Raw genomic sequence first — 12,706 nt, 5'->3', positions numbered from 1 at the left:
TGCATGCTTGTTTCTGGTGTGTTTTGGACACTACTGCAGCTAAATGGACCAGCAGGGCTGCCGGGCAACTGGTATTGCTCGAAAGGAAATAAATATGGCAGCCTTCATATATATCTCACTACAGTTGTCCTTTAAAGGGAACCTAAAGCAAGACTTCCCTATTTATTTCCATTTAAGCAATACCAGTTACCTGGCTGTCCTGCTAAGCTCTTTGGCTGCAGTAGTGTCTGAATCACACACCCGAAACAAGCATGCAGCTAATCCAGTCAGATTTCAGTCAGAGCACCTGATCTGCATGCTTGTTCAGTGTCTATGGCTAAAAGTGTTAGGGCTCGTTTCCACTATCGCGAATCTGCATGCGTCCAACGCATGCAGATCCGCACATGTAATACAAGTGGATGGGCCTGTTTCCACTGTAGCGTTGTTGAGGTGCGTTTTTTTCAGCGTGAAAAAAACGCACAAAAGAGCCAACGATTTCGCCTGCGTCGGGAATCCGTGCGAATCGCCGCTAATGTATTTAATAGTAAAAACGCATGCGTTTGTTACATGCGTTTTTACCCGCGATTTCGCGTGCGATTTCGCACCTTTTTCAATTTTATTTAGCCCTGGCAGTGTCATGGTTAATTTCGCATGGCACCCTGCCATGCGAAATCGCAGGCGAAATCGCGGGTAAAAACGCATGTGGAAACGCATCCGCATGCGTTTTTACAAGCGTCGGAATGCGGCCGAAATCGCGTCGCAACAGTGGAAACAAGCCCTTAAAGGCAGAGGATCAGCAGGACAGCCAGACCATATGCATTGTTTAAAAGGAAATACATATGGCAGCCTCTATCTCCCTCTCACTTTAGGTTCCCTTTAAAGAGGAACTGTAATCAAAGATTGAAATCATTCCAACCAGTAGCCGATATCGCCTTTCCCATGAGAAATCGTTTCCTATTCTCAAATAGATCATCAGGGGGCTCTTTATGGCTGATATTGTGGTGAAACCCCTCCCACAGTGTGATGTCATTTGCTGTTTGGAGCCTACAGTAGGCAGATGCAGTGCTGGTCCCCAACAGTACTTTGTGGAGTTGTAGGAAGCCTCCATGTAAGTATCTGGTGTATCTGGTGTGTTTCATTCATTGCAATGCACATCCTACTGTTAGGAAACTAGAGGGGACCCCGATCTAACCAGAAGGTTTTTGACGTGCCACTGCTTAGGCCCCATTCAGACTGCAGAACGCAGACCGCAACGCATGCGGACCGCAACGCGTACGAACGCACGCCATCCGCGTTCGTATGCGTTGCGTGGCTGATCCCATCACTGAAAAGTGAATGGGACAGCCATGCGTTTTTACAAAAAATGCGTGCAGCATGCGTTCCCGGACCGCACAGGTCCGGAACGCATGCAGTGTGAACATCAGACATTGCACTCTATGCAATGTCTGATATCGTGCGTGTCGGCCACCTGCACGCATTTCCAAAACGCGGCTGGAAACGCATGCAGTGTGAACGGGGCCTTAGTGTGCATTTGTGCACCAATTTATCCTGCTTTTTAATGACGATTGGAGACAGTGATTTTTTTGTGGAAGCCTGCTGACCTAGGATTTTTTCCATTGGGGTTTCTGGATTTAAAAGACAAAAAAGAGTTTCTGATAAATGATTTTCATAGTAACACCATTAGCCCTCCAGTGTTGAACAATAAATAAAATCTGTATTTTGGGTTTATAAAAATGTAACTGGTTTTACCTTAAAGAGCAGTGAAAGCACCGTACATGATGATTTATTTATGAGCCTCTGGCCACTTGACCTTTCTGCTTCAGGGCAAAACTAATGACATCAAAGGAGCTGTTTGCATAAGGGCTCGTTTCCACTATCGCGAATCTGCATGCGTTTTCTGCGTGCAGAGTCGCATAGCCAATACAAGTGGATGGGCCTGTTTCCACTTGTCAGAAATCCTGTGCGGTTTTGTGTGCAGGAAAAATCTGCACAGCAGTGCCATCAGAATTTGCATACAATGTATTTAATAGGAAATTCACATGCGTTTTTGCGTACGTTTTTGCATAAAATCAATGTAAAAGCACACAGGCACTGACATGGTTAAATTTGCACACATACTAACATATACGAAAATGTACGCGAATTCGCGGTAAAATTCACAGTAAAATTTGCATCCACATGCGAATTCGTTTTCGCGTTTTCCACAACTAATTTGCACCGCACAAGTGGAAACGGGCCCTTGCCTAGTACACACCATACAATTTTCTGTAAGATTTACCTGCCAGATAGATAATTTCCAACATGTTGGAAATTATCTATCTAACCATCTATCTGCCTAGCAATTAGGCATTGTTCTAGTCATCAGGAGATAACCAGAAGACAATGCAGCAGAGATAATGACCAGTCTCTACCAGTACTTTACAGAAAATAATCTAATTACAGAAAATCTTACAGAAAATCTAACAGAAAAATGTAACAGAAAATTGTATGGTGTGGACTATAGACTTCTTGGTCAACCAACATCCTTATCATCATTGTTATCTCAGTGACACCTAATCAGAAGTTAGTAATATACAGTGGAGGAAATAATTATTTGACCCCTCACTGATTTTGTAAGTTTGTCCAATGACAAAGAAATGAAAAGTCTCAGAACAGTATCATTTCAATGGTAGGTTTATTTTAACAGTGGCAGATAGCACATCAAAAGGAAAATCGAAAAAATAACCTTAAATAAAAGATAGCAACTGATTTGCATTTCATTGAGTGAAATAAGTTTTTGAACCCCTACCAACCATTAAGAGTTCTGGCTCCCACAGAGTGGTTAGACACTTTTACTCAATTAGTCACCCTCATTAAGGACACCTGTCTTAACTAGTCACCTGTATAAAAGACACCAGTCCACAGAATCAATCAATCAAGCAGACTCCAAACTCTCCAACATGGGAAAGACCAAAGAGCTGTTCAAGGATGTCAGAGACAAAATTGTAGACCTGCACAAGGCTGGAATGGGCTACAAAACCATTAGCAAGAAGCTGGGAGAGAAGGTGACAACTGTTGGTGCGATTGTTCGAAAATGGAAGGAGTACAAAATGACCATCAATCGACCTTGTTCTGGGGCTCCACGCAAGATCTCACCTCGTGGGGTGTCAATGGTTCTGAGAAAGGTGAAAAAGCATCCTAGAACTACACGGGAGGAGTTAGTGAATGACCTCAAATTAGCAGGGACCACAGTCACCAAGAAAACCATTGGAAACATATTACACCGCAATGGATTAAAATCCTGCAGGGCTCGCAAGGTCCCCCTGCTCAAGAAGGCACATGTGCAGGCCCATCTGAAGTTTTCCAATGAACACCTGAATGATTCTGTGAGTGACTGGGAGAAGGTGCTGTGGTCTGATGAGACCAAAATAGAGCTCTTTGGCATTAACTCAACTCGCTGTGTTTGGAGGAAGAAAAATGCTGCCTATGACCCCCAAAACACCGTCCCCACTGTCAAGCATGGGGTGGAAACATTTTGCTTTGGGGGTGTTTTTCTGCTAAGGGCACAGGACAACTTAATCGCATTAACGGGAAAATGGACGGACCCATGTATCGTGAAATCCTGAACGACAACCTCCTTCCCTCTGCCAGGAAACTGAAAATGGATCGTGGATGGGTGTTCCAGCACGACAATGACCCAAAACATACAGCAAAGGCAACAAAGGAGTGGCTCAAGAAGAAGCACATTAAGGTCATGGAGTGGCCTAGTCAGTCTCCGGACCTTAATCCAATAGAAAACCTATGGAGGGAGCTTAAGCTCAGAGTTGCACAGAGACAGCCTCGAAACCTTAGGGATTTAGAGATGATCTGCAAAGAGGAGTGGACCAACATTCCTCCTAAAATGTGTGCAAACTTGGTCATCAATTACAAGAAACGTTTGACCTCTGTGCTTGCAAACAAGGGTTTTTCCACTAAGTATTAAGTTTTTTATTGTTAGAGGGTTCAAAAACTTATTTCACTCAATGAAATGCAAATCAGTTGCTATCTTTTATTTAAGGTTATTTTTTCGATTTTCCTTTTGATGTGCTATCTGCCACTGTTAAAATAAACCTACCATTGAAATAATACTGTTCTGAGACTTTTCATTTTGTTGTCATTGGACAAACTTACAAAATCAGTGAGGGGTCAAATAATTATTTCCTCCACTGTATACTGAATAAGATCAACCCTCACTTCTTTTTTTTATGATCTTCCATAGTGAAAAAGAAACCTTATTCCTAATAGAAACCTTTAACCTCCTTGCCGGTCTGATTCTTTCCAGATTTTAGGGTCTAAAAGAGGTGCAATTTTTTTCCACTCATTCAGACCCTAAAACCTGAAAAAAATCATTCTGGCATGGAGATCTGCAGCAGAATAAAAAATTTACCTTCCTGGGCTCCAGCGCTGCAGTTATCATTTTAACCACAAGATGGCGCTAATATACATATAAATGAACTTCTCTATATTTCTCTAATATAGGGAAGTTCGTTTTAAATATTAGCCCCGCCCCCGATGACGTCACGCCGCCACCGCCGCTCCGCTGCTCCGATTGGCCGCCGGGTCCCCGGAAGAATATCGGGGACATGGGGATCCCGGCGGCCAGGGAAAGACCCCACACTGCCGGGGAGAGAGGCTGGAGTCCCGCTGCACAGCGCGATCACGCGCGGGACTCCAAAACTGCTAGGTAAAGCGCTGCACTGCCCACCCCGACCTGAGCTCGGGATCACCACTAACAGCTTCTTTTTTTTTACCCCGAGCTCAGGTCGGGAAAACCGGCAAGGAGGTTGAAAACAGCACTGGCATCATGTGTACATCTAACTAAATCAAGCTGTGAGCATTTTCAAGCTTATTTGAAAACAATGAAAAGATCAAACACGTAAATACCTTCCAATCTCAAATACATTAAAAAAAATAATAATAAGACTACTGCATAGTAAAAAATAAATACAATAAAAATAAAATATGTATCCTTGTGCTTAGTTTAAAATAGGAAATGACTTACTCTTACTGCCGGTGTCCCCAATAGTCTTAGACTCTCATTTACAATATCCATAAGCTTCTGTATGGTGGGATCATTATACTCAAATCTACGGCTCAGTAGTATGGACACGATGACGTTGGCAACGGCTGCATTAAGGATGGTGTGATTATTAAAGGGCTTCCCTGGAGTTCGGAAGAAGAAAGTGGATTCATTTGTGAGCCCCTCTGAGGGGCAGTCAATTGACAAGTCAATATACTCTGTACAGCGCTGCATAAGATGTTGGCGCCATATTAATTAAAAAAAAATACAAATAGTAATAAATAAAAGCACATGGATGAAATCAACAATCAGCTTCAAGCAACATATCCTCAAACTCCAACAGTACCCTACTGACTATGCAAGAAGGTTGGACACACATATATATATATATATATATATATATATATATATATATATATATTTATATATATATATATATATATATATATATATATATATATATATATATATATATATATATATATATATATAAAAATATTCAGCCCCTTGAAGTTTTCCACATTTTGTCACATTACTGCCACAAACATGAATCAATTTTATTGGAATTCCACGTGAAAGACCAACACAAAGTGGTGTACATGTGAGAAGTGAAACGAAAATCATACATGATTCCAAACATTTTTACAAATAAATAACTGCAAAGTGGGGTGTGCGTAATTATTCAGCCCCCTTTGGTCTGAGTGCAGTCAGTTGCCAGTAGACATTGCCTGATGAGTGATAATGACTAAATAGAGTGCACCTGTGTGTAATCAAATGTCAGTACAAATACAGCTGCTCTGTGATGGCCTCAGAGGTTGTGTAAGAGAATATTGGGAGCAACAACACCATGAAGTCCAAAGAACACACCAGACAACACAAATAACATTTATATCGCGCTTTTCTCCTGGCGGACTCAAAGTGCCAGAGCAGCAGCCACTAGGGCGCGCTCTATAGGCAGTAGCAGTGTTAGGGAGACTTGCCAAAGGTCTCCTACTGAATAGGTGTTGGCTTACTGAACAGGCAGAGCCGAGATTCAAACCCTGGTCTCCTGTGTCAGAGGCAAAGCCCTTAACCATTACACCATCCAGCCACACAGACAGGTCAGGGATAAAGTTATTGTGAAATTTAAAGCAGACTTAGGCTACAAAAAGATTTCCAAAGCCTTGAACATCCCACAGAGCACTGTTGAAGCGATCATTCAGAAATGGAAGGAGTACGATGCAACTGTAAACCTACCAAGACAAGGCCGTCAACCTAAACTCACAGGCCGAGCAAGGAGAGCGCTGATCAGAAATGCAGTCAAGAGGCCCATGGTGAGTCTGGACGAGCTCTACAGTTCAGGTGGGGGAATTTGTCTTTAGGACAACTATTAGTCGTGCACTGCACAAAGTTGGCCTTTATGGAAAAGTGGCAAGAAGAAAGCCATTGTTAACAGAAAAGCATAAGAAGTCCCGTTTGCAGTTTGCCACAAGCCATGTGGGGGACACAGCAAACATGTGGAAGAAGGTGCTCTGGTCAGATGAGACCAAAATGGAACTTTTTGGCCAAAATGCAAAACATTATGTGTGGCGGAAAACTAACACTGCACATCACTCTGAACACACCATCCCCACTGTCAAATATGGTGGTGGCAGCATCATTCTCTGGGGGTGCTTCTCTTCAGCAGGGACAGGGAAGCTGGTCAGAGTTGATGGGAAGATGGATGGAGCCAAATACAGGGCAATCTTGGAAGAAAACCTCTTGAAGTCTGCAGAAGACTTGAGACTGGGGCAGAGGTTCACCTTCCAGCAGGACAACAACATTAAATATAAAGCCAGGGCAACAATGGAATGGATTAAAACAAAACATATTCATGTGTTAGAATGGCCCAGTCAAAGCCCAGATCTAAATCCAATCAATAATCTGTGGCAAGATCTGAAAACTGCTGTTCACAAACGCTGTCCATCTAATCTGACTGAGCTGGAGCTGTTTTGCAAAGAAGAATGGGCAAGGATTTCATGCTCTAGATGTGCAAAGCTGGTAGAAACATACCCTAAAAGACTGGCAGCTGTAATTGCAGCAAAAGGTGGTTCTACAAAGTATTGACTCAGGGAGCTGAATAATTACGCACACCCCACTTTGCAGTTACTTATGTGTAAAAAATGTTTGGAATCATGTATGATTTTTGTTCCACTTCTCACGTGTACACCACTTTGTATTGGTCTTTCATGTGGAATTCCAATAAAATTGATTCATGTTTGTGGCAGTAATGTGACAAAATGTGGAAAACTTCAAGGGGGCCGAATACTTTTGCAAGCCACTGTATACAGTCTCCAAAGCCCAGGCTCTGAAAAAGTTAAAATACAATCCACTTTGGCCAGCGCTCCGGGGAAAAAACACAATAAAAATCTGCAGTGTATGTGGTGCGCGCTCATACTAATCGGATTATACAATTAAAAAACTCAATAAGAACAAAGAGTTGCGCTCCTGACCTTATTCAGCAAGACTAAAACAAATTAAAAAAACCTGACAATGTCCATCAGGGTTAGTGTCCATCAGCACATTCATGTTGTCTTGGTTTCTTTGTTTATCTTCCTCATAGGCCAACACATCACATGCAGAAAATAAATAGAATAGACACAATAGTATAATTCTGTAAGGCACTTGGAATCCACCACCTCCTTCTATACAAATCAACCACCGTGGGATACCAATTAAGACTACTGCACCCAGTGTGAGCACCTTGACTCTCCCCTTAATGTCCAAACTCACCCGCAATCCTCCTAGAAATCTCCGGAGGTAAGATTGACAGCCTATGAGGGGATCAGTTCCACCACTCCAGCCGGATCAATTAAACACTGTATAAACTGAAGGTACAGCACGTAGCGTAATAACGTTTTATTAAAGTATTATAAAAACTTCTATTGCTCTCACAGAGGTAAACTTGAGTAAGAGGGTATCAAACACAGTTGGGTCCCCGGGTGACTACTCTCGCGTTCAAATCCCTGCATCTCCCCTTTGGTGTCATTACTTCCTGGTAAGGCCAATGACGTCTGATGTAGCTCTGCCCTACGTGTTTCATCAGCATCTCTGACTCATCAGGGGCTCTTAATAAAATAAATCGTTATTACGCTATGTGCTCTGTGCCTTCAGTTTATACAGTGTTCAATTGATCTGGCTGGAGTGGTGGAACTGATCCCCTCATAGGCTGTCAATCTTACCTCCGGAGATTTCTAGGAGGATTGCGGGTGAGTTTGGACATTAAGGGGAGAGTCAAGGTGCTCACACTGGGTGCAGTAGTCTTAATTGGTATCCCACGGTGGTTGATTTGTATAGAAGGAGGTGGTGGATTCCAAGTGCCTTACAGAATTACACTATTGTGTCTTTTCTATTTATTTTCTGCATGTGATATGTTGGCCTATGAGGAAGATAAACAAAGAAACCAAGACAACATGAATGTGCTGATGGACACTAACCCTGATGGACATTGTCAGGTTTTTTTAATTTGTTTTAGTCTTGCTGAATAAGGTCAGGAGCGCGACTCTTTGTTCTTATTCTGAAAAATGTCAGGCAGGGTCCCTCCAGGTTTTTCAAACCCTAACTTGTTCTCTGTTATTGGCCCTTGTGTGTCTTTCTCAGCCACACATCAATATTACAACTGCAGTTACTTTACAGCGAGAGTTATGGTACAGTTTGACTGCAGTATGACTGTAGCAAGTGTCACTTAGAGCCTCAGACACGTATACAATTAGCTTTCTTTTTCAATGTTCTTCCAGGAGAAAAATTTGTATTCAGTCTGCAAGATAAAAAGGTAAAGAAGTGATATGTAGATAGATAGATAGATAGACAGACAGACAGACAGACAGACAGACAGACAGAGAGACAGATAGATAGATAGATAGATAGATAGATAGATAGATAGATAGATAGATAGATAGATAGATCGTTTTTTGCTTGCTTTTTTATTGACAAGGTGTGAAAATGTTTACTGTGAGAAGACATCTACTGTGGACCCTGAAGACTAAATCCATATAGGCCCTCATTAAATTTACTTTTTCTCCTGAGTTTTCTCCTAGGTGATTTTTTTCCACCTTCTCAATAGAGATAGAGATTATCGTCAGGCCTCGTTCACATTACGAACGCGTACGGGCACGCAACCGGGAACGCAACGCGTACGAACGCATGCCATCCGCGTTTGTATGCGTTGCGTGGCTGATCCCATCACTGAAAAGTGAATGGGACAGCCATGCGTTTTGGCAAAAAATGCGTGCAGCATGCGTTCCCGGACCGCACAGGTCCGGAACGCATGCAGTGTGAACTTCAGACAGTGCACTCTATGCACTGTCTGATGTCGTGCGTGTTGGCCACCTGCACGTGTCTCCAAAACGCGGCCGGAAACGCATGCAGTGTGAACGGGGCCTCACACCTTTGAGCGCGATGTATGGGCGCAAACTAGCTAACTCTCTAGTTTGTGCCCGCTAAGTGTTTGGGCGTCCTAACCGGCCTAGCGCCGGTTAGTGAATCAAGCCCATTGTGTGTAAGACTTTAGGTATGCTATTCTGATTACCACAATTTAGTGAATGTCACATGTCACATCCCTCTTCAGGTGTCCTTTAAAGATCCACAGATTACTGCAGCATACTGCCACCATCTAGAACACTCACCTCTATAGGACTGGAATGTCTTCACTAGGCATTCAGCTTCTTCAGCAATTTTGTCTTCTATAGTCTTCTTTCCCACTCCGAAATCTCGTAGTGTGGACAGAGCAAACCTTCTCATCACTTTACAGGTCTCTCCATTAGTAAAGACAATACCTGGATAAAATTAACATTCACACAAAGTTTCTGTTTGAAGAGTCAGTGTACTTACATTTAAGTGACCAACTGTGCCTAAAATTACTTTTAAAGAGGAACTTTAGCCAAGGCTTGAATCCCAACCAGTAGCTAATACCCCCTTTCCAATGAGAAATCTTTTCCTTTTTTCGAATAGATCATCCGGGGGTGGGGTATGGGGGTCTGTATGGCTAATATTGTGGTGAAACCCCTCCCACAGTGTGATGTCATGACCATGGTCCTGACAGTCTGCTGTGTGTGGACCTCGTTACATTGTGGGAAATAACGGCTGTTTCCAACTGCCAAGCAAGCAATATCTCCCTCTGTGCATAGAACTCTCAGTAACGAACATTTTATACAGATCACCTGGCAGAACTAAAGTTGTCACCACCTGTGATACATTTCAGAATGTAAATTAGGGACAGGAAATATTTTGCAATGGACAAACACTGACTAAATAATCTATAAATGAATATTGTCAAAAATAAAGTAATTTTATTCATTACATTATTTGCACTATAGTTCCTTTTCAAGGACATTCTGCTCAATAATGTAATGTACTTGCATTACTTGTCACCCATTCCTGCTTTTTTAACATATAGGCATGTACAGTAAGGTGTTTCATTTTTATAGGCTAAAAAATAAAATATTAAAGTTATGTAGTCCCTGTTCTGCATCTTATTGTTATAAAGACAAGAAACTCTAGGCAAATTGGATGATATTTGAAAGTTGCACATTTTGAACAGCTATATGGAAAGTTAAGGAAAGAAGATGTCCAATGTTGATTATTTTTATCCTATAACTAAACAAACCTAGACCTCAAATAATAGTAAATATGACAATAGACCTAGAGATCACCGGGCAGGACTAAAGATGTCCCACCTGTGATACATTTCAGAATGTAAATTAGGTTGAGTAAAGATTTTACAGTGGGCAAACACTGACTAAATCATTTATAAATTAATACTGTAAAACAATAAGACATTTTATTAACTATGTTATTTTTCACTAGAGTTCCTCTTTAAAAAACTATAAAGATTGCAAAAATAAATAAATAAATAAGTAAATATTTACATAAATAAATTAATTGCACAAATTGAAGCTGAAAATCAAATAGCTAAGGATGTCCCCAATTTTTTTTTTCTACAGTAGTATATCTACTCAAAAAAAGAAAGGTGAACTGTACAGGACTTCTACAAAATACAATACAGTAACATTCATAAGGCACTTTTATTCCATAGGACTCAAAGCTCATAGATAAGTCTCGGATCAATATATAGTTGCTGGGTGGATTGTGTTACAGAGGAATTAGCCAGGTGTTTATAAATGCCAGAGTAAACATATGGCTTTTTAGTTTGAACTTAAATGCTTCCAGGGATGGAGATGTCCTGAGTGGGTATGGCAGAGTTCCAAAGTGTATGGACAGCATGACAGAAGGCTTTGCCTCCAAAAGTTTTGAAATGGACTTTGGGGGTGACTAAGTTCTTAGATCCTTTTGATCTTAGATTGTGGGAGGTGTAATGCAGTTGTAACAAATTCTGGTATCAAGGAACCAAATTGTGCAAAGATTTTAAAGTCAATAAGTCAATCTTCAGCGGAGTGAGTGAAGGATCAGTGTTATGTGGCATGGTGGGGTTAGTTTGTTAACAACCTTGCACAGTATTTTTTACTAGTTTGCAGTGGGTGCAGGTCTTTGTTTTTGAAGGCCTGAATAGAGAGCATTGCAAAAGTCCAGCCGTGATGGGATGAAGGCATGAACTAGGGTTGGAAGATCTGCTGGTAATATTAGGTGCTTAATTTTTGCAATATTCCTCAGATGACATTTGATTCCTGAATTGTAATTTCCCATCAATTAGTACTCCCAAGCTGCGCACAAAGTCTGAGCTGCTCAGGTCTGAACTCACTGCAGATCTGGGTAAGGTAGGAAACTCAATGGTAGACGACTGAAAACATCCTAATTTGCAGCGAGATTGAAATGTAAAAATGTGCCTGTCCAGCCCTACTTGTTTGTTAAATGTTTATTTGCACAGTGCCATGTTTGTGCTACATTGATAAAAAAAACACAGTGATATTAATAGGAAAAACATCAACTTAAATAACAACTTGATACCACTTCAGAAAATCCACAAATAGCTACCATTTTCTCTTATGGTTTTAGAAAACATTGGTACGTTTGGCCTGTCTGAAAACACATCAGCGTGATTAATTAAGGCGTCTTTGATAGCCTCAAATCCACAGAGGACCACCATCTTCTCCAAAGCTACATGTATACCTAATACTGGTCCATATGTCTTGGATAACTGTAAATAAAGAAAGAAAAGCTGAATTAAGTCAAAATCTAACCCACAAATTATTTTTTTCCATCATTTTAAAAAAAAATCCCTTCAAGAGAAAGGTTTTCTTATAGTTAGAATTCTCAGCCACACATTTAGTGCCTTTTAATGAACTTGCCTCCAAGTCATAATCAGACACACTTTTAAGTTGGTTATCCTGTTACCCTTTTCAGTTGGAGTTTTTAAAGAAAATCTGAAGTGAAAGAAATGTCATGTTTATTTAACCCGTCAGCAACCACTTAATTTAGAGACTTTCAAGTGCTCCAGGACAATTTATTAAGCACATTATTGTATTTCTACTTTGTTAGATTCCCTAGCTTCTAAATTACTACTGCTGGGATGTGTATTTATGGCCACTTGTCACTAGGGGGCAGTGTGAGACAATAAAAGAAGACTACTGCTTTCAGTTTCTATGTGTTCTGCTTGGATGGAGAGATCAAAGACAACCAAGAATTTACAGCACGAGTTCTGCCGGCTGAAGACAAAAGCAGTGCCTTATCAGTGTGATAACTTATTTATTAGGACACCTGAACTGGAAACTGTTA

At 41.1% G+C, this 12,706-nt stretch overlaps 1 protein-coding gene across 1 annotated transcript in view; it reads right to left on the bottom strand.

Moving 5' to 3' along the window:
* Positions 1–12,706, bottom strand: part of LOC137571257 (cytochrome P450 2K1-like) — a 57,470-nt gene that overhangs the window by 21,698 nt on the left and 23,066 nt on the right. The window contains exons 2-4 of the mRNA XM_068280133.1: positions 11,966–12,128; positions 9,661–9,810; positions 5,000–5,160 (exon numbers count right to left, since the gene is read on the bottom strand). Coding sequence (XP_068136234.1) covers positions 5,000–5,160; positions 9,661–9,810; positions 11,966–12,128 — 474 coding nt within the window. The remainder of the gene's footprint in view (positions 1–4,999; positions 5,161–9,660; positions 9,811–11,965; positions 12,129–12,706) is intronic.

The sequence above is a fragment of the Hyperolius riggenbachi genome, chromosome 4, assembly GCF_040937935.1.
Source record: "Hyperolius riggenbachi isolate aHypRig1 chromosome 4, aHypRig1.pri, whole genome shotgun sequence".
Lineage (NCBI taxonomy): Eukaryota > Metazoa > Chordata > Amphibia > Anura > Hyperoliidae > Hyperolius > Hyperolius riggenbachi.
This window is presented reverse-complemented; position numbering and strand designations above follow the sequence as displayed.